Source organism: Cherax quadricarinatus, chromosome 16 (assembly GCF_038502225.1).
Source record: "Cherax quadricarinatus isolate ZL_2023a chromosome 16, ASM3850222v1, whole genome shotgun sequence".
NCBI classification, from domain to species: Eukaryota; Metazoa; Arthropoda; class Malacostraca; order Decapoda; family Parastacidae; genus Cherax; species Cherax quadricarinatus.
This window is the reverse complement of record NC_091307.1, coordinates 3,954,673-3,977,986: the sequence shown is the minus strand read 5'-3', so window position 1 is coordinate 3,977,986 and position 23,314 is coordinate 3,954,673. Positions and strand designations below refer to the sequence as shown.

The window sequence follows — 23,314 nt, the reverse complement described above, 5'->3', positions numbered from 1 at the left end:
TACTTCTTAAAGCTATGTATGGATCCTGCCTCCACTACATCACTTCCCAGACTATTACACTTTCTGACAACTGTGTGTGCGTGTGTGTGCGTGTGTGTGTGTGTGTGTGTGTGTGTGTGTGTGTGTGTGTGTGTGTGTGTGTGTGTGTGTGTGTGTGTGTGTGTGTGCGCGCGCCCGCGCGCCTCTCTCTCTTAAAGAAGGTCATGAGAAACCGCTCAAAGAAGACAAACAAAGAGACTCAGTTTTTTCCCCTCCGGTTATAGCCAAGACAAAATAAATTATTTGCTTGCTGTTGTGCTACAGAAAAATAAGAAAATGGAAAAAGAAAAGGAGTGTTCTTGAATGGATTGAAGGACCATTACACAAGTGGCAGATGATTTGCCCACGGAGCAGCGGAAGACAGTCCCTAGGTACGCTATGAGGAAGAGGAAGATGGGCTAGAGGAGGGAGAAGAAAAAGAGAAGAAAAAGAAATAGGAGAAAGAGGAAAGAGAAAAGAGGAAGAGGAAAAAGGGGGAAAGAGGGGAAAGAAAAGTACTGGAAAGTGGAGGAAGAGGAAAGATGGGAAAAAAGAGGAAAGAGGGGAAAAAAGAGATCGGAAATGAAAAGAACGAGGGAGGAGAAACAGGAGAGGGGCTGATAGAAGAGGTAGCTGGAACAGAAACGAAGAAGAGACTGAGGAAGAGGGATGAGAAAAAGCAAACCAGGATTTGAAAGGTGTGCGCGGAAGAGAATAAGAACAAGTTAGGAGTACAAGAGCGACGGAAAGAGTGGGAGCAATATGAAACAGAAAGAGAAAGACGAGGGAGGAGAAAGAGAGGGAATCTAAAATCTGAAAAGGGTTGAATCTAGAATCTGAAAAAGGGTTGAATCTAGAATCTGAAAAGGGTTGAATCTAGAATCTGAAAAAGGGTTGAATCTAGAATCTGAAAAGGGTTGAATCTAGAATCTGAAAAAGGGTTGAATCTAGAATCTGAAAAGGGTTGAATCTAGAATCTGAAAAGGGTTCAAAGAATATGTCGGAACAAAAAAAAAATGTGTAGATGGTTGTTGTGCAAAATGTTATTTTGGGAGATGTAAACAAAACTAATACAATATATTGAATTAGGTGGCTAAAACACGCAGGGGCGTGTATCGCGCCTGCCTAAACGTAAACATGACGGCTGGAGGTTTTAGGTTAGCTAACCTAACCTAGCCAAACGTCACATCGCCTAACCTAATCTAGCCTTAACTAAACGTAACCTATTACCATTATTTCTACAAATAAAAATCTGCACAAGAAATATCTGTTTATTTCATGATGTATATAGGATGCATGTATAGAAAGCTATAAAATATTGACGGAGTTGTCGGCAACTATAGCCCCCTTCACCCCCCCCCCCAAAAAAAAAGAGCTTAAAGAAAAATTCTTTAAAATCATAACGAAAGGAGAAAATGGAAAAAATTGTTAAATGATCTCGGACGTAAACAAGAAATCGTGCCAAAAAGGTGAAGTGTGTTGTTGAGTCTGTCTGTCCGTCTGGGTGTGTGTGTACTCACCTAGTTGTACTCACCTAGTTGAGGTTGCGGGGGTCGAGTCCGAGCTCCTGGCCCCGCCTCTTCACTGATCGCTACTAGGTCACACTCCCTGAACCGTGAGCTTTATCATACCTCTGCTTAAAGCTATGTATGGATCCTGCCTCCACTACATCGCTTCCCAAACTATTCCACTTACTGACTACTCTGTGGCTGAAGAAATACTTCCTAACATCCCTGTGATTCATCTGTGTCTTCAACTTCCAACTGTGTCCCCTTGTTACTGTGTCCAATCTCTGGAACATCCTGTCTTTGTCCACCTTGTCCATTCCTCTCAGTATTTTGTATGTCGTTATCATGTCCCCCTATCTCTCCTGTCCTCCAGTGTCGTCAGGTTGATTTCCCTTAACCTCTCCTCGTAGGACATACCTCTTAGCTCTGGGACTAGTCTTGTTGCAAACCTTTGCACTTTCTCTAGTTTCTTTACGTGCTTGGCTAGGTGTGGGTTCCAAACTGGTGCCGCATACTCCAATATGGGCCTAACGTACACGGTGTACAGGGTCCTGAATGATTCCTTATTAAGATGTCGGAATGCTGTTCTGAGGTTTGCTAGGCGCCCATATGCTGCAGCAGTTATTTGGTTGATGTGCGCTTCAGGAGATGTGCCTGGTGTTATACTCACCCCAAGATCTTTTTCCTTGAGTGAAGTTTGTAGTCTCTGGCCCCCTAGACTGTACTCCGTCTGCGGTCTTCTTTGCCCTTCCCCAATCTTCATGACTTTGCACTTGGTGGGATTGAACTCCAGGAGCCAATTGCTGGACCAGGTCTGCAGCCTGTCCAGATCCCTTTGTAGTTCTGCCTGGTCTTCGATCGAGTGAATTCTTCTCATCAACTTCACGTCATCTGCAAACAGGGACACCTCAGAGTCTATTCCTTCCGTCATGTCGTTCACAAATACCAGAAACAGCACTGGTCCTAGGACTGACCCCTGTGGGACCCCGCTGGTCACAGGTGCCCACTCTGACACCTCGCCACGTACCATGACTCGCTGCTGTCTTCCTGACAAGTATTCCCTGATCCATTGTAGTGCCTTCCCTGTTATCCCTGCTTGGTCCTCCAGTTTTTGCACCAATCTCTTGTGTGGAACTGTGTCAAACGCCTTCTTGCAGTCCAAGAATATGCAATCCACCCACCCCTCTCTCTCTTGTCTTACTGCTGTCACCATGTCATAGAACTCCAGTAGGTTTGTGACACAGGATTTCCCGTCCCTGAAACCATGTTGGCTGCTGTTGATGAGATCATTCCTTTCTAGGTGTTCCACCACTCTTCTCCTGATAATCTTCTCCATGTGTGTGTGTGTGTGTGTGTGTGTGTGTGTGTGTGTGTGTGTGTGTGTGTGTACTCACCTAATTGTGGTTGCAGGGGTCGAGACTCAGCTCCTGGCCCCGCCTCTTCACTGATCGCTACTAGGTCCTCTCCCTCTCTGCTTCCTGAGCTTTGTCATATCTCTTCTTAAAACTATGTATGGTTCCTGCCTCCACTACTTCACTTGCTAGGCTATTCCACTTCCTGACGACTCTATGACTGAAGAAATACTTCCTAACGTCCCTGTGACTCGTCTGAGTCTTCAGCTTCCAGTTGTGACCCCTTGTTTCTGTGTCTCCTCTCTGGAACATCCTATCTTTGTCCACCTTGTCTATTCCCCGCAGTATCTTGTATGTCGTTATCATGTCTCCCCTGACCCTTCTGTCCTCCAGTGTCGTCAGTCCGATTTCCCTCAACCTATCCTCGTACGACAATCCCTTGAGCTCTGGGACTAGCCTTGTTGCAAACCTTTGTACTTTCTCTAACTTCTTGACGTGCCTGACCAGGTGTGGGTTCCAGACTGGTGCTGCATACTCCAGTATGGGCCTAACATACACAGTGTACAGTGTCTTGAACGATTCCTTATTAAGGTATTGGAACGCTATTCTCAGGTTTGCCAGGCGCCCGTATGCTGCAGCAGTTATTTGATTGATGTGTGCCTCCGGTGACGTGCTCGGTGATATGGTCACCCCAAGGTCTTTCTCTCTGAGTGAGGTCTGTAGTCTTTGTCCACCTAGCCTATATTCTGTCTGCGGTCTTCTTTGCCCCTCCCCAATCTTCATGGCTTTGCATTTGGCAGGGTTGAATTCGAGAAGCCAGTTTCTGGACTACATGTCCAGCCTGTCCAGGTCTCTTTGCAGTCCTGCCTCATCCTCATCCGATTTAATTCTTCTCATCAGCTTCACATCATCTGCGAATAGGGACACTTCAGAGTCTATTCCTTCCATCATGTCGTTCGCATATACCAAAAATAGCACTGGTCCTAGAACTGACCCCTGTGGGACCCCGCTCGTCACAGGCGCCCACTGTGATACCTCTTCACGTACCATGACTCGTTATTGCCTCCCTGTCAGGTATTCCCTGATCCACTGCAGTGCCCTCCGTGTTATATGCGCCTGATCCTCCAGTTTTTGCACTAATCTCTTGTGGGGAACTGTGTCAAAGGCCTTCCTGCAGTCTAGGAAAATGCAATCAACCCACCCCTCTCTCTCGTGTCTTATTTCTGTTACCTTGTCATAAAACTCCAGAAGGTTTGTGACACAGGATTTGCCTTCCATGAACCCATGCTGGTTTTCATTTATAATCTTGTTCTGTTCCAGGTGTTCCACCACTCTCCTCCTGATAATCTTCTCTATGACTTTGCACACAATACATGTCAGAGACACAGGTCTGTAGTTTAGTGCCTCATTTCTGTTTCCTTTCTTAAATATGGGGACTACATTTGCTGTCTTCCATTTCTCAGGTAGTTGCCCAGTTTCAAGGGATGTGTTGAAGATTGTGATTAGGGGCACGCACAGCATCTCTGCTCCTTCTCTAAGAACCCACTGGGAGATGTTGTCCGGTCCCATCGCCTTTGAGGTATCAAGGTCACTTAGCAGCTTCTGCACCTCCTCCTCGGCTGTTCGTATGTCATCCAACACTTGTTGGTATATTCCCTTTTGATGTTCCCTTCCGTGCTGTCTTCCCAGAGCCCTTCCTGTCTCTACTGTAAAAACTTCCTTAAATCTCCTGTTTAGCTCCTCGCATACCTCCTGATCATTTCTTGTGAGTTCTCCACCTTCTGTCCTTAATCTGATCACCTGGTCTTTGACTGTTGTCTTCCTCCTGATGTGGCTATACAACAGTTTCTGGTCAGTCTTGATTTTCGATGCTATGTTATTTTCATACTGTCGCTGGGCCTCCCTCCTTACCTGTGCATACTTGTTCCTGGCTCTGCGACTAATCTCCCTATTTTCATGTGTTCTCTGCCTTCTGTACTTTTTCCATTCTCTATTGCACTTTTTGCCTCCTTACACCGTCGGGTAAACCAGGGGCTCGTTCTGGTCTTCCCATTGTTTCTGTTGCCCTTGGGAATAAACCTTTCCACTGCCTCCTTGCATTTTGTTGTTGCATATTCCATCATTTCATTTACTGGCTTTCCTGCGTGTGTGCGTGTGTGTGTGTGTGTGTGTGTGTGTGTGTGTGTGTGTGTGTGTGTGTGTGTGTGTGTGTGTGTGTGTGTGTGTGTGTGTGTGTGTGTCTCTCTCTCTCTCAGTAAAGCTGTGTCACTGTAGCAGAATTTATACCCAACTGTACCACGGTCGTGTAAGTATATATACAAATATTATATATTATTAAAGAGTATATACTCACACGAGTACGTCTTGAATCAGTTCTGACAAAGAGCACTACCTAAAGTACATACATCAGAGAAGCACTTATACGAAGACTATTATAAAAAAAATTATAAACGCATTAAAAATGAATTAATGAGATAAACAACAGCCCTTCGTCCTCGATACTCGAGCAATTACTTACACTGCACGTTGAGGTAAACTTTTGCTACAGTGGCGCCCTCTTGGTTAGTAGCTTCCAGTTCGTAGTCGCCAGCGTCGTCAACGGTCACGCCCCTGATGTATAGCAGAGGGCCGTCGGCCGCCACGTACGACCCAGTCGTGCTGCCCATAGTGTCCGGGTCGAGGGCGTAGGCGTGTCTCCAGGACTCGTCGATGACAGGGTCGGGTAGCGGGAGGCCGTGGCGGGTCCAGGAGTACAGTACGGGGCCAGGATTCGCCCGTGCCGTCAGGTTCAACACCTCTGACTCCCCTATCACCACGTCCACTACTTCAGGAGGATCAGACAGAAACGTCGGCGCATCTGTCGAGGAGAATATATGGGCTTTAAAATAGTTGAACTTATGATGACTGATCCACATGATTAACACAAACACCAAGGAAGGTTTCAATTATCTAAACCTCTCATGATACATAATTATTCATATGATTAAAGACAAACTGCAGTATATCTCATGTGTTTGTGTATGTGGTATGTGTATATGTGGTGTGTGCGCGCCTGCATGTATATATACACATGTACTCGTATATACAGTACAAAACGATAAAATAATTAACCAAGGGAAAGCGGAGAGTGAAGAAGGGTGGGAAGGATTGATGAGAAGCTTGCCCTAAGGAGCGAGGGAAGTAGGGAAAGAGAACTAACGAGGGGTCTGTTGTAACGGCAGGAAATTAACGAGGAGTCGGTCATTTGAGGAAGGGGAATGAACTAGCTAGGCCCGCCATTAGAAGAGCGGCGGGTGGACGAGAGCATTAACAAGAGCCCAGTGTTGTAGAGAAGAGGAGAATTAGCTAAGGACCGGTATTAAGTAGAGAGAATTAGTGAAGGTATGGTTGGTGTATGGGAGGAGAGAGAATTAACGGCCCTCTGCTACAAAGGAGAGAATGAGTTAACTAATGCGCAGTGATATGGAGGAAACAACAGTAACGAGGGTCTTGTGCTACAGGAAGGGGGGGGGAGGGGTTGAAGAGAAGTAACGAGGGCGCGGAGCCACGGGGATGAGGGGAGAAAGATAATTAACGAGAGACCAGTGCTACGGGAGAGAAAGGGTAGAATTAATGAGGACCTGGTGCTACGGAGAAGAGACAATTAAGAAAAATCCGAAGTTTGACCCTTACCGCTCTAGGCTAGGATAAGATATGATATATTGAAGATATGTAACTGATAGGTAGGAAATATTCACGTAACACTGGTACCAATGTCATGGCTGGTAATGAGATTCTCGCAATATGTTGATAAATTCTCGGGTCTGGAGGTGGCAGAGAAATATATGACCCTTCAGGTTGAGTTTACAGTAACCTATTCTGTGTTTACACTGGCGGTGGGTGGCCCAGAGCAAAGATCGAGTGTAGAGAGTCCAATCTTTAGCTCAGATTGAGTCCAAATCGTTTTGAATACTTGGGGTCAAGAAAGTGAGACACCATTTAATAGGGAGACCTGGAAAGTGTCAAGAGTCCACCACGGGAGAGCCCGTGGTCGCTGCTGCCGTGGTCAACCGCATAGCCAACATCTACCTTACTTTACCTGTGACATGCTTGTGAAAGGTTTCAAGGGTTTTTCTAACCCCCCCCTCCTCCCCTATCATGTTCCTCAAGGCTCGGCCTGAGGCCCGATATTTTTTGTTGACTGCCTAGTTAACAAGGCTTTTACTGCTAATTGCCTACATGACCTTCAACTTAAGTAATCAGGCACTTTAAGCAGGTGGTGGTCCAGTTAACTCTTGAAAACTTCTATATTTGTTCCTTTTGTCATTAAACACCAGGGAGCGCCTGGAAGCACTTGACTTGTACTCACTAGAGCGCAGGCGAGAGAGAGATATCATAATCTACACCTGGAAGATTCTGGAGGGTCTGGTCCCTAATATGTACACAGCAATCACTCCGTACGAAAGTAAAAGACTTGGCAGGCGATGCAACATACCCCCAGTGAAAAGTAGGGGCGTCACTGGTACACTAAGAGAAACACAATAAGTGTCCGGGGCCCAAGACTGTTCAACAGCCTCCCACCAGCAATAAGGGGCATTACGGGAAGACCCCTGGTTGTCTTCAAGAGGGAGCTGGACAGATACCTAAAGACGGTGCCGGATCAGCCGGGCTGTGGTTCGTTCGTTGAATTGCGTGCGGCCAGCAGTAACAGCCTCGTTGATCAGGCCCTGATCCACCAGGAGGCCTGGTCGTGGACCGGGCTGCGGGGGCGTTGACCCCCGCAATGCCCTCCAGGTAGACGGTCACAGTGCTAACACCAATGAACTTGTCACCATGTGATTTTTTCCCTAATTAAAAAAACAAACGTCAACAAGGGTTAGACATATCCTGTAACAAGGGTCCTTGTTAAGACTCTTTTGGAGAGGAGTCGAGCTAGCAATGCTGTCAGTTCCCCCCCCCCCATCCCGTTTTAATCATAGTTGTGCTAATTTTAATATATGAATAATTCATGGGCTCTTCATTCTGTCACCTTGGATTAGCTCCCAGTTATAATTGTCACTATCTCCATAAGGCTAATGATACCTAAATTATGTAAAGACAGCTAAAATTATTAAAATCACCTTATCAACGTTATCTGTTCTGAAATTGGGAACCATTAGTTTCCATTTTAAATCGTATGATTCTGTGATCACTTATTCCCTAATCTCCTACCTTACCTCACATGATTCAAAAAGGTCACAGTAGCCTGTGGTAAAAACAAGATTTAAAATATTGTTACCCCGAGCAGCCGTGGTGACATCTTAGGTTAAAAAAGTTCTCCTTGATGATATTGACGAGTCTGGCGGCCTCCTGGTTCCCTGATCGAGTGCTCCATTTTATGTTAGGCACGTTAAAGTTACCAACTAATATTACCTCATTGTTCAAACAAATTGCCTTAATTTCGTCATACAAATGGCCGTCGTCATCCCATTTTTTTGTGTGTGTGTGTGTGTGTGGGGGGGGTGAGGGTGACGATACACTACAACGAATATATTTTTCTTCCCATTAGTTTGAATTTCTACATACACACAGTCATATTCCACTACATAATGCTTGTGAGGGTGGTCAAATTAGGATTCATTAAGAGATATATCTGCGATTTCTGCTTGGGCATATACGGATAATTCGTCTTTTTTTTTTTAATACTGTAAGCATTTGTGTAAAGAAATGCTAATTCACCAAACTGTCTCTTCCCTCCTGCAAAATCCGACCCAATCTTGCTTCAACATGTTTATTTCGGGGCGGGGGAAGAGAGGGAGGGAGACAGAGACAGAGACAGACAGACACAGACATTCTGATTTAATGGGACAATTTTGTCCCACCGCCACTGAGTACCACCACTGTAATCAAACAACACTCCAGAATTGGAAGCAGCAGTAAGCGTCGTTTAAAACTGGTCTAGTCTCTCTCCAGTCTAGAGACAATATCAAGTGGGAGGCTTGAGAGACGTGTAGGGAAGGCACTCTTTTATATTCCTCAGCCTGGGCATATTCTAGGTGCTCACCAACCACAAACTGAAATGGATTGGAGGGTGGAGCGGAGATACACGGCCAGATATAGTTAACGACCCGTCCTGGTGATAAGGCGAAATACTCCCAGCCTCGCTCTACACCAGGGAGGTCCACCAGTGCCTTAGCGACGGTTGCTGTGGTTCACGTTACGGCTGCGGTTGTGGTGGTGGTGGTTGTGGTGGTTGTGGTGGTGGTTGTGGCGGTGGTGGCGGCGGCGGCGGCTGCTGCTGCTACTACTGTTGTTGTTGTTGTGGCGCCTGCTACTTTTGTTGGTGCATCAGTGGCGGTGGCGGCTGCCATGGCCGGTCAGAGCCAAGTTCTAACCCATCATCACTTGTGTCCTTGACGCCATTATTGTGCCACGACCCCACCAGAGCCCGCACCACTAAACAGGTAATCTATCCAAAGACTCCGGGTCAGGTGATTTTTCCCGGACGAATAAAGTAATAATATCACCCAAAATAGGCATAACCACCCCGCGCATGCGTGAGTCGTGACGACACGCACCCACCTGAGAATCATGAAGGACTGCCGCCATCCACTTACATCCATGCTAATGTTAGCTCTGACTCGAGTGTGATAATGTCAGAAATTTCTATCGTCATTTAATATTCCCATCTATCACTGTGTTCAGTTGCTTACCCGTAGATTATTATTAATATAAGGAAAGATTAACATGCAAGTCATACGGAGCCTGGGGAATGAGAGATAATCAAATCTTGTATGAGGAAGCGGAGGAACAACTAATCTCTAGAACACCCAGAATGCTTCCGAGACCAGAGTAGCAATTTCCAACTAATTTTAGGTCACTGATAATTAATGTCATAGTTGAAATTGTTTGTTAGCTCTACTTTTCAATATACACCTACGTGTCACAACAGGTTCCAACAGGCTTGTGGCAGTGTTTCTCACCACACTCACAATCTCACTGACCTTCATTATTGTTCCAGCAGTCATAGGTGGTTGTGCTGTGCAAGTTTGTATTTTGAGGTAAAAGGTAGGTGATTTTCTTAGCCAAACACTTTTTAAAGTTATAATGCATGTTCACTGAGCAAGCTATTGATATGCATGCAAGGCATATTATATAAATTTTCAGGTCGCTCCTGCCTCTCACAACTACTGGATCACTATGACATGGCCTTGGATGCACTGGAAGAAAATCAGAATGCAGATGTAATATACACAGACTTTGCAAAAGCATTTGACAAATGCGATCATGGCGTAATAGCCCATAAAATACGTGCTAAAGGAATAACTGGGAAAGTGGGGAGATGGATCTTCAACTTCCTAACAAATTGAACACAAATAGTGGTGGTCAACAGAGTTAAATCGGAGGCTGCCATAGTGAAGAGCTCTGTTCCACAAGGCACAGTACTCGCCCCCATCTTATTCCTTATCCTCATATCAGACATAAACAGAGATATACACCACAGCACCGTATCATCCTTTGCGGATGATACTAGGATCTGCATGAGGCTGTCATCTGCTGAGGACGCATTTAACCTCCAAGAAGATATAAACAAAGTTTTCCAGTGGGCAACGGTAAAAATATGATGTTCAATGAGGACAAATTCCAACTACTCCGTTATGGAAAACTGGAGATAATAACTAGAACAGAGTATACTACTGACTCCGGCCATACAATAGAGCGGAAAAATAATGTAAGGGACTTGGGAGTAGTAATGTCTGAGGATCTCACTTTCAAGGATCACAACAGTGCCACGATCGCAAGTGCAAAGAAAATGATGGGATGGATAATGAGAACGTTCAAAACGAGAGATGCCAAGCCAATGATGATCCTTTTCAAATCACTTGTTCTCTCTAGGCTGGAATACTGCTGTACATTAACATCTCCATTCAAAGCATGTGAAATAGCAGATCTAGAGAGTGTACAGAGATCCTTTACTGCACGTATAAGTTCTGTCAAGCACCTTAACTACTGGGAACGCTTGGAAGCACTTGACTTGTACTCGTTGGAACGCAGGAGAGAGATATATATCATAATCTACACTTGGAAAATCCTGGAAGGAATGGTTCCAAATCTGCACACAGAAATCACTCCCTACGAAAGTAAAAGACTGGGCAGGCGATGCAAAATGCCCCCAATTAAAATTAGGGGCGCCATTGGTGCACTAAGGGAAAACACCATAAGTGTCCGGGGCCCAAGACTGTTCAACAGCCTCCCATCAAGCATTAGGGGAATTGCCAATAAACCCCTGGCTGCCTTCAAGAGAGAGCTGGACAGATACCTAAAGTCAGTGCCGGATCAGCCGGGCTGTGGCTCGTACGTTGGACTGCGTGCGGCCAGCAGCAACAGCCTGGTTGATCAGGCCCTAATCCACCGCCTGGTCATGGACCGGGCCGCAGGGGCGTTGATCCCCGGAATAACCTCCAGGTAACCTCCAGGTTTTCCTACTGAATGATATAAATACTTCTGCTTAGCTGTCATGCTCTGTATTATAATAAATTAATGAATAAATTTTGTGTTTATCTTCTGTTTGTTGTTTTCTTCTTTCACATGCCTCGTACTTGTGTGAATAGGGCAGACAACTTCTGCTACATTTGTGGTGAGGTGACATGTGCATCACAGAATCGCCGTATAACTGCTATGGTTAGAAAGGCATATCATCTATATTTTGGATGCAAGATTGGTGACCAGGATAAGAACTGGGCTCCGCACATATGATGCAACAATTGTGCTACTAACCTTCGCCACTGGACAAATCCGGTCAGGGATTCAAGCATTTAACATCAAAATTCCCCTCACTGAGCGACGATAAGATAAACTTGTGAAGCATTCAAGTTAGTGGCGAAGGAATTTCTTGGAAACGGAAGGGAAGGCAACTATGAAGAATTGGTGGAAAACCTCATCAAGGCTTACAAGAACATGGGATGTAACATGCCACTTAAAATCCACTTTTTGGACTCACGTTCAGACTTTTTTCCAGCAAACTGTGGGGCAGTTAGTGACGAACATGGTGAAAGGTTTCACCAGTATATTTCAACAATGGAAAACTGGCACCAGGGTAAATGGGGCACAAGAATGCTTGCAGATTATTGCTAGACATTGGCAAGAGATGATTCTTCAGCTCACTATGAGCGTCAAGCAAAAATGCAGAGAGAAGGTACGACACATTGTACGTTATAATAAAATAATAAAATATTACATGTCTCGTGTCTTTAAACCTATAGCCAATAAGCATTTTTCAATGTAATATTTGAATTCAGGACAAGAAAATGCGTAAGATTAACCAATCTCATTTAAGAAACATACAACTTTTCAGAAATTGTTGGCCAGTGTTATCAGTCCCTTCACCATTATTAAAGCAGTCCCACCTCCTCCTTCGAAGGAAACTGGCACACAGTTTCAACATTAATGGAACACCGTTTCAACATTAATGGAACACAGCACAGTTTGTGCTGTGTTCCATTAATGTTGAAAAAAATAAGTTGTTCTGTTGACCAAAAGTACAGCCAGTTATGATGAACTGCAGACCCTGGCAGAGTGATTTAGTCATTAGTGTAGTCCTAGGATTACTGGGATCTTTTAGAGTCCTAGCACCGCGCCTAGCACCGATAAAGATTCCTTCGTCCAGCATCAATGAATCTTATCACCGCACATGCTTTTGCTGCTGCTGTTGCTATCACGAATCAAGGCTTTGCTCATATTTCTGTTACCGTTACAAATTCTAGCACTGCCCATGTATCTGCCGCTGCTACAAATCGTAGCACCTCATGTTTCTGCTGCTTCTGCTGGTTTTACAGCTGTTGCTGATACAACCATGTGCCTCAGGCAGACCCATCCCCCATTCCAAGGAACAGGCCTACTTTCTTTCCCCTACCATCCCGTTCACTTCGACCGAGATGTGAAAATCTACTTCCCAGTTTCCACCCATCCATCCATCCATCCATCCAGATTAATTCATTATCATTTTCTTTGCCTCTATTCTTAATTTTAGAGACTGCCGCTGTGTCTGGACAATCTGGCTCTCAGTCTTCCTTCCCTATCTGCGTGTTGATGCCGGTGATATCTTAATCCAAGGAACTGAAGTTACTCTCCAATTCCTTTGATGGCACCTCCGGCTCACATCATAAAGACCTGGTTCAATCCCAGTACGGATGGAAACGTTGGGAGTTTCCTTATACCTGTTGCACCTGTTCACATAGCAGCAAGTGGGTACCTGTGTGCCTGAAGAAAAGTGGGGAGGGGTCGCATCCTGGGGAACAGGATTAAAGGATCACAATGGAAACAAGCCTAACAGTGGCTTTAGTGGGTTATCCTGGATTACTAACACTCCGGATTAACAACCCGAATAAAATTTTCAGCGGCGAGTATCTTGCATGCCGTTTTCTCTTTGGGCTCAATTTACCCAGTTCATAAGAACAAAAAAATTCTCATTGCCACTCTCCATCTTTCACCTCTATTCAACCTACTACTCAGTTCCTTTTCTTAGCCCCCTATTTCATTCCATTATCCTTGTTCTATCCAACCATAAACAAAAAAGGTTTGAACCGCCTCTGTTTACCATCATCTGTGAGCCATCATCCTTGAACCCATCTCGAAACAATATCAGCATCTAGAAACACCGTTTAACCCTCCCTTTTTGCCTTCTCCCTCTCTTCCCCTCCCTCCCTCTATTCCTCCCTTCTCCCTACTAAAACTAGAAACTCTATCTTATCAATCCCCTCCTCATAAAAGCTCTGCAACACAGCTCTACTCCCACACCATTTTAAGATCCATGACACCCCCCCCCCCTCCTTTCCACAAGCACCGCCTTCACGGTGAGTTTCAAGCACCCTCTCTACGTTGAGCTCCAAGCGCCTTCTCCAGGTTGAGCTCCAAGCCCCCCTCCACAGCGAGCTCCAAGCACCTCCTCCATGTTGAGCTCCAAACAGCTCCACTACCTTCACACGTCAAAGCCCTGAAGGCGTGCCTGGTGTGGGGGGTTATATATCATTCACAACAAGAGGAAATCCCAGGTCGAACCATTACCATCACCAGCCAACCATCACGCCTCTCTGCTCTGACTGGTAGGCAAGACAGGAGGGAAGAAAATTGAGGGTGTGAGGAATGGAAGGCAGAAACAGAATAGTTGTACAGAGTGGAATGCAGGGAAAGTGTAGTAGTACACGCGGTGAGAGTAGTAGTCTGATTGCTGGAGTCGTGGCGATGTGGGGAAAAGAATGATACGTAGGTGTGGCGAATGGAAAGCTGTTGAAAGGTAAGTGGCATATGAGTATCATTGTAGCGATGCTTGTAGTTGTGGTGAGTGGCAGGGGAGATGGCTGGAGTTGTGGTGAGTGGCAGGAGAGATGGCTGGAGTTGTGGTGAGTGGCAGGAGAGATGGCTGGAGTTGTGGTGAGTGGCAGGAGAGATGGTTGCAGTTGTGGCGAGTGGCAGGGAAGGACATGGTTATAGTTGTGGTGAGTGGACGTTTTCGTAGCTACCTTATGACAGGGGTAAGGTATTGAACAAAGAAGCTAAAACGAGAGTTAGGCAGGAAGTTGTACTTAAGAAGCAATGTTAAGAGGAACGACTAAAATTGATACATGTACCATGACCGAAACATCTGCTCAATAATGAAGTATCCCCGATCTTCAGGATATTGCCTCTCTCTCTCTCTCTCTCTCTTTCTCTCTCTCTCTCTCTCTCTCTCTCTCTCTCTCTCTCTCTCTCTCTCTCTCTCCAACCTCCAGATTCTCGTTTTTATTTAGTCTATAAACAGCTTCAAATTTTTAACCTTTGTGTACGGAAACTAGGGCAAAATTAAAGCAAGGGGCTCTATGACCAAAATCAAAGAACTTATTCCAAGATTCACAACTCTTCGTTTCTTGGCTTCGAACTTTCAAAGAGTTACCTTTAACGTCGATGACAACAGAGCGTGAAACTAAAGACTCATTTTCTTATTGTGTGTAAAATAGAGTGAAATTTTCATTCGTGGTAAACTACGCTAAAAATATTTGAGTCGACCTTCTCTGGGGCTTCAATATTTAATGGATGCATCTCACAGACCGGATAATACCCATTGTGTGTGTTGGCAAATGTACCAGTATACTAAACTAGTTTCATATTTGGAATCGTTGGAATCCGTAACATAACTGTATACCACTTTAATAATAATAATACTAATAATAATAATAATAATAATAATAATATTCTTAAAGACTTAAAAATCTGCATCACTGGTGTTTTTTCTAGAAAGAAAAGTTCACATTATTATTAGGCTGCACGAGTCCTTATGTGTCAGCTTTATTAAACAGTGACAGTGATTTGCCTTCAATAACTACAGAATATCACTCTTGATAAGCTTCAAAATATCAACGTTGATGCATTCCATAAAAAACTGACACCCAATGAGTTGATATTGTGATGGTGAAAAATGGAAATTTTACGACATTGCTAAAAGTTTGGAATCGTAGGATTCAGACCAATTACTAGAGAAAGCTTTTCCTAAAAGGCTTCAAACGTTTAATGCTAGTAGGTTTCACTCAAAAGTTTGGCTTTCACTTTGAGTTCTGTAAATTTTATTTGGGCAACTTTGTTTAACTGGATTCCATTTAATGACCTGGAATGCCTCTTTAAATCGGCTTCAAACACTAAACGCTAGTTTATCATAATTAGAAATATTTTTGCATAGAATCTTGGCTGTGTAGAAGCCAAGTTGCAGAAAAATATATCAAAATGGACTTACTTAAAATACACTGAATCAATTTTTTTTAGAGTGTGGAGATTTTCAAAATTGCATAAAGAAAATCGAGACTTAAAACTTGCATTTTCTAGGGCGTTTTTAATTTTCACGAGTTAGTGAGTTTAGAAATTCAATATTTTCGTACGAGTTTATGCCAGAGTCGGCCATGTTGTTAGGTACAGCGGTCCTGTCTGCTGTTAACTTCCTCCAAGGCTTTACCGATTACCTCAAATTTTCAACCCTGATTGTCTATAACAATAAGAAGGTTCGTGGAACAATAAGAAGGTTCGTGGAACAATAAGAAGGTTCGTGGAACAATAAGAAGGTTCGTGGAACAATAAGAAGGTTCGTGGAACAATAAGAAGGTTCGTGGAACAATAAGAAGGTTCGTGGAACAATGAGAAGGTTCGTGGAACAATAAGAAGGTTCGTGGAACAATGAGAAGGTTCGTGGAACAATAAGAAGGTTCGTGGAACAATAAGAAGGTTCGTGGAACAATAAGAAGGTTCGTGGAACAATAAGAAGGTTCGTGGAACAATAAGAAGGTTCGTGGAACAATAAGAAGGTTCGTGGAACAATAAGAAGGTTCGTGGAACAATAAGAAGGTTCGTGGAACAATGAGAAGGTTCGTGGAACAATGAGAAGGTTCGTGGAACAATAAGAAGGTTCGTGGAACAATAAGAAGGTTCGTGGAACAATAAGAAGGTTCGTGGAACAATAAGAAGGTTCGTGGAACAATAAGAAGGTTCGTGGAACAATAAGAAGGTTCGTGGAACAATAAGAAGGTTCGTGGAACAATGAGAAGGTTCGTGGAACAATGAGAAGGTTCGTGGAACAATAAGAAGGTTCGTGGAACAATAAGGAGGTTCGTGGAACAATAAGAAGGTTCGTGGAACAATAAGAAGGTTCGTGGAACAATAAGAAGGTTCGTGGAACAATAAGAAGGTTCGTGGAACAATAAGAAGGTTCGTGGAACAATAAGAAGGTTCGTGGAACAATAAGAAGGTTCGTGGAACAATAAGAAGGTTCGTGGAACAATAAGAAGGTTCGTGGAACAATAAGAAGGTTCGTGGAACAATAAGAAGGTTCGTGGAACAATAAGAAGGTTCGTGGAACAATAAGAAGGTTCGTGGAACAATAAGAAGGTTCGTGGAACAATAAGAAGGTTCGTGGAACAATAAGAAGGTTCGTGGAACAATAAGAAGGTTCGTGGAACAATAAGAAGGTTCGTGGAACAATAAGAAGGTTCGTGGAACAATAAGAAGGTTCGTGGAACAATAAGAAGATTCGTGGAATAAGAAGAAGGTTCGTGGAACAATGAGAAGGTTCGTGGAACAATGAGAAGGTTCGTGGAACAATAAGAAGGTTCGTGGAACAATAAAAAGGTTCGTGGAACAATAAGAAGGTTCGTGGAACAATAAGAAGGTTCGTGGAACAATAAGAAGGTTCGTGGAACAATAAGAAGGTTCGTGGAACAATAAGAAGGTTCGTGGAACAATAAGAAGGTTCGTGGAACAATAAGAAGGTTCGTGGAACAATAAGAAGGTTCGTGGAACAATAAGAAGGTTCGTGGAACAATAAGAAGGTTCGTGGAACACCTGCTCAGTTCCATATATAGGCCATGGCCGAAACTGGTTTTTATGCACTAACTTTTGACAGCTTTTTCTGAACGGCTCCAAAATTTCGGCACTCGTATATAATATTTAAAAAGTTGGAACTGTTACTGGAGTGTGTGTAAACCTGGAATATACCTGCAGGGTGTTCCTGGGGTCAACGCCCCGCGGCTGTGGGTGCCTTTTTGCAACTTTTAATCTCGAAACAAGATTATTTTTCATTAAACAACTGGAGCAAGTTGTCTCAAGGGGTTGCCTTTATGATAGTAAGGAGCTCTTCATCCAAGGAGTTGATCTTATGTGCTCCTTCCTTGAATCAAATCTGAATGCGTTCCATTCCCCAGGAGGTGTATGACCCCTACGGATTAAGCGCTTTCTCCCGATTAAAATAAAACCATTCTAAACGGCACCAATTTTTATTGATGCGTCTTACGAAATGGATGAAAAGTATTTTCGCTCTAGGATGTGCAGTTGCAAATTTTGTTAAATTCTGTGCAATGTATCTTCTCATCAGATTCAGACTTAGTGCTGATGGGTTTTTACTTAATGGAAACTTCGGTTTAAGTTTAGGTCTATGTAAGTTTTAATCAGTTTTATTAAGCTTTTTTTTTTTTAGAATTAACTAAAGAAAGTGCTTTCTGATTAAGTTAAATCTTCATAACGTACTTTTCATGTGCCAATAACATGTGGGTGCTCAAAAAAATGTTCCGAAATCCTAAATGAAACCTATCACTTAACTATTTAAACCTGAAGTGCTGGTCAGTCTTTCTTGGGGCAAAAGCTTCGACTGTTTTTAGTTTGCTTACGTTTCTCGCTTGCCTTTATGGAAGAAATTGTGAAAATTGAAATACTGTTTTTTCAAGAGAGAATTTCAAAGTGCCTCTTCCATTTGGCTACAACACTCCAACTTGATAATCCAAATTCCGAGCTCCTGTATACGTAATGTGCTGGCGTATTTAAATATATTAGTCTCCCTGAGATAAGAGAATGTTTTCTCAGTTTAGCTTTAAAGTTAGTATTTCATAAAATATTTGAATTAATTTGGACAGTGTATGTCCTAATTTTTCTATTTTTATCGAAAAAAAAATATTAGTTTCCATGTGATAACCTGTGAATCTCTCTTCTGATTGGCTTCAGATCTTCAGAGCAAATATTTAACTACATTAAAAATTTATGCCGCACTCTGCATTATTCCTATCGCATCCGTTAAGGTAAAGAGAGCTGAGGTTATGCAATACGGGGATACCTTTCTCGGACTGCGCAGCCAACCAAATACATCCTATAAAACACGTGTCTTATTTACACACTATCACTAATACACAATTCTCATCAAAACTGCCAACATTCTATCCCTCATCACAACTGCCAACACTATCCCTTATCACACCTACCACTGTACCTAATAACACAACAACAACTCCATGGTTACCACCCTATCCATTACATCCCCACACCTGTTGCTGAATCCTTACATCCCTCCCTTTGCATACAATCACCAACTTCTATGCCCCTTCCCTCCTTACCTCTGGTACTTAAGGCGGCCCTTCAAAGCTGGCATGAGAGCCCTCAACCTAAACCACAAGGGAAGTGCATTTGCACGTGCGTGCGAGAGACAGGAGAGAATTTTAGTCCTTTCCTAACTTTCGTGACTTGTTACCACACATGGTTGGCAGGAGGAAGGAGCGGGAAGGGGGGGGGTTATGCTAAGGGTGGGGGGGATGCTGAGGGTGGGGGGATGCTGAGGGCTGGGGGGATGCTGTGGGTGGAAGGGATGTTGAGGGTGGGAAGGATGTTGAGGGTGGGAAGGATGTTGAAGGTGGGAAGGATTTTGAGGGTGGGAGGGATGCTGAGTGAGGGAGGGATGTTGAGGGTAGGATGCTAAAGATTGGAAAGATGAGGGTGGTAAGAATGTTAAAAGTGAGAGGGAAGAGGCAGTAAAGGAAAAGTAGTGGTAGAAAACCTGTCGGTAGAAAACCTGTCGGTAGAAAACCCAAAAGATCTTGACAGAACGGTCAAAACTTCACACGAAGGAGTAGGTCGCCTACTTGCTTAATAAATAGCAAATATCATAACAAAGGAAAGAAAACCTACGCGGAGAAATCACAGACTTTAAACAGAAACTAAATCATACCTACCTGACAGGACAAAAAAAAAAAAAAAAAAAAAAAAAAAAAGAATTTGCGATAACTCCGAAATACTTTTTCCACGTATGCAAAATCCAAGTCAAAGACCTTTTCCAGTATTGGTCGTATATACAAAATCCAAGTCAATGAACTTTTCGAGAACTGGCAGTGCGGTATAAACCTTGGAAATTGATACCGACAAATTGGTTTAAAAAAGAACATCAACAAACACAAGGACATATGTATTAGAAAACGCTGCGGTTCTGGGACCTACCGACCTACCTACCTACCTACCACTCTCTCTCTTCACAGTTTAAAATGTCTGTCTATATAGGCGGAGAGTGGGATGTGAATCTCATTGGTTACTCTCGTTTCTTCTTAAACCAGTACTGGCGTCTATACAAAATCAAAGTCCATTATTGGACTTCCACTCAAAGGAGATTCATACACAGGTAACGAAATGAGCAAAATCTTGAGAAAACAATATAAATCAATACTTAGCGATCCTAGATGCCACGAGAGTTTAAATTCTTTTCTCAATTTTGCCTTCATACAAATTATATATATATATATATATATATATATATATATATATATATATATATATATATATATATATACATAAATAATAGTATAAATCCAGCAGACCTCGAAAAGGAAATAGACAAGATTCCCACGCACGTTGCACCTGGCTTTGATTCCTGAAATGCGGTACCTATAAAGAAATGAAACCATTATAACAAGAGTGATCTTTCTTAGGAGAAAAATCTTATATTCAGGTTTAATTCCAGAAGCTTTGGGAAAGTTCAGATACGGTTCTTGCTTCTAAAGGTGGCAGGAGAGTAGCGGCTATAACGTACAGAGCAGCAGCGCTAACATTAGACATTATTCAAGTTTTTGAAATGATGCCGAAACACTAAATTACAGACTATGGAAAAATATGAGCTGCAGAATTCAAGCCAAGATGGCTTGAATCACTATGATCATTATGATTAAATTACGGAGGCCTAGGAAGAAGAAAAACGCTGATGGAATACAGTAATTGCTCACAAAATAGAGGTGAACAGTAATAGCAGAAAACAACTGGGAAACGGACATTCAAACTTCTGAGAAATAGATGACGAAGAGCGTAGTGAATAAAGTCCAGCCTCGGCAAAGTAAAAAAAAAAAAAAGTTCAGTACCTCAAAACACACTTCTAGCATCAGTGTTTCTCATCTCATAAAATGCAAATTAAGAACACTAACTTCAGGTGCGTACCATTTTCAGCCAATGACATCGATATAACTATAAAAGTCACTTTTGTAGAAGACATTAAAATTACAAACAAATGTCAACAAAATATTATGCTAGGAAAATGAAAATAACATGTTCACTTCTCAATAATTTCAGTTGAGTATGGGAAGAATGAAAACCTCAAAATGAACACAGTATGCAGAACACAGGAAAATCATATCACGGAGAATTATGAGTAAGTAAAATATAGTGATGGGATGATACTAAAACTTTGCCGATACCGATACTGACGCCAATACTATGAAAATTAGCCGATACCAATACTTCTGTGCAGTGATAGTAAAAAGACTTTGGAGTATTTTTTCCAGAGGATCTGTCATTTGGATAACACAAATTAAATGCTGCAAAGCCCTGGAAGATGAGATGTTATGTGAAAATCTCCAAAAGAAGAAACGCCAATAATGGTACGTTTAAAATTAAAGGGGCTGTAACGAGCAGGAGACATAGCAGAGGTGGAAAATATACAGAGGTCATATACCGCCCACACTGAATCAATAACTATCTTAAATATTAGGAATGCCTCAAAGCACTTGCACTGTTCTCTCTGGCCCAGAGGAGAGATACCTGATAATATAAACATACGTGAATGATACTATAGGGCTTAATCCCTAACCTGCACACTGCTATATCAACTTACAGGAATGAGAAATGAGAAAATGTGTGGAAGTAACTCGGTTAAAAGAAACGGCGCCATTAGCACTATTAGAGAACATTGTGTCAACATCTGTGGCAGAGGGCCGGGCTCTGAAAGAAAAAAAAACAGAACTTGGAACTCAAAAACATATCAAGACTCTTCAACATATATAGATAATACTTTAAAATTCATGGTTATGATTATAACCATTAAAGAGGTGGACCGGTAAACCAGCGGAAGTCCTCGGTCAGATAACCAAAAGCTTCAGCTGTCGGTCATCATATGACAAACTCGCGTCAAAAAACACTTGTCCTGTTTCCTGACAAATATTACACCTACCTATCTTCAACATACCACAGCAGTATCAGAAGTATTGCCAGAACGATAACAGTAGTTTTCGAGAAGCTGAAATGTTTCCTGCTGCAAGTGCCGAATCAGCCAAGTTATGATGGCTGTGTGGGCCTGCGGGCCGCTTTCACAATCTAGTTGACTAGGCGTTCAACAGGGACGCCTGGTCTCAGGCTCTAGCTACGAGAGTAACAGAGACCTGGAAACTAGTCACAGGTGTAAGGAAGCAAAAGATATTAGAAATGATTAGAGAAAAAGGAGGGATAGAAAAATAAGGAAGGGTTGGGAAAAGGTGAAGGGCTAGACAACGGAGGAGGACAAGGAGGGGGGTAAAAGATTCGAAAGGGAATAATTACTTACCTTGAACAAGGGAATGGGGGTGGGAAATGCCATAGGTAACTGGTAGACCAGATAAGAGAAACTTGAAAAACAGTCACCTCTTACTTTTCTAATATAATCGTCCTCTCTACCTTCCGGTAACGTCAAGGTCCAAAATTTGAATCAACCCATCAAGTATCTTCCAGGTATAAATTAATATATATTTTAGTCGATTCAATTCCAAAACAAGAGAGTTTGAAGAACTACAGGCAGTCCAAACAACCGAGGCTCTTGAAAGAAGTAGGCCGTAAAATTATATGTACATTCTGCAGATATGCAACTTGACTGCCTTGAATAATATACGGTCATGCCCAAACAAGTGCAATGAAAAATGTTACCATTGGTTTGGCACCATTTTGGTCTGAGCTGTTTCGTCATAATTTCCCTAACAGTAGTGATAGAACCATGGCCGTGTTCCATAAAGGCAAAATTCTTGCAAAATGTTTTCTCCCATCCCTTATATTCATTTATCATTTTGTGAAGTAGCGCGACTGATTTATATGCTGGTGAAATATATATTTTAGAAAATAAATCAGAAATGAAAAGATGAAGTGTGTCCTCGTTGAAAATCATATTGGTTTATGTGAACAACTGACAAACACGATTTACATAGGCTTGATTGATTGTCCTCGAAGGATTCTATTTTTTATGAAATTATCAGTAATATTTGCAAGGGATGATTGGGTGCTATTATTTGCACTTGTGTCATTCAGCTGAAAGAATAATTAAGTGAATTAGGACAAGTATCGTATATTGACGAACAGAGCTTTTCACTCCCATCTCTTGTGTGTTTATTTTGCCGTATGATAGCCTTTCGGTTCTATTTGTGAGAAAGTTGAATATCAACCTGTCCATTTTTACCGTTATTCTTTTTCCCGATTATTTTATGTGTTAAGACCATGATGGTACATGTTAAAGCTATCGTCAAAGCTGTGTATATTACGGCGGCATTTTGCTCGTCTCTCAGAGTCAAACATCATTGTTGTCAAGCAGTTGTTAACATCCCTTATTACTATTGTTGCCTTCTTTAATGTTACTGTTCCCTTCTTTACTGTGCTGCTGCCCTTCTTGCTGGTGGAGGACGAAGCAGCCGACCAATAGATGGAGAAAACCATAAAACAGAGTAAACTTCATTATATACATATTTCGCTATGTGCGAATATTATAATCAGATGGAAGCACTAAACCAGTAAGATTCATACAGCCCTAGCACGGAATGGAAGGCTGATACCTTCGATTTGAGGATGGGGAAAATAAGTCCAATTCTCTGGATCAAGAGCCCGTCCTTGAGGATCCTCACGCGTAAAGTCGTTGTAATAAAGACTTCC

At 42.7% G+C, this 23,314-nt stretch overlaps 1 protein-coding gene across 1 annotated transcript in view; it reads right to left on the bottom strand.

Moving 5' to 3' along the window:
• Positions 1 to 23,314, bottom strand: part of LOC128688793 (nephrin) — a gene marked incomplete at its 3' end in the record, with an annotated part of 745,578 nt that overhangs the window by 4,527 nt on the left and 717,737 nt on the right. The window contains 1 exon segment of the mRNA XM_070085373.1: positions 5,397 to 5,735. Coding sequence (XP_069941474.1) covers positions 5,397 to 5,735 — 339 coding nt within the window.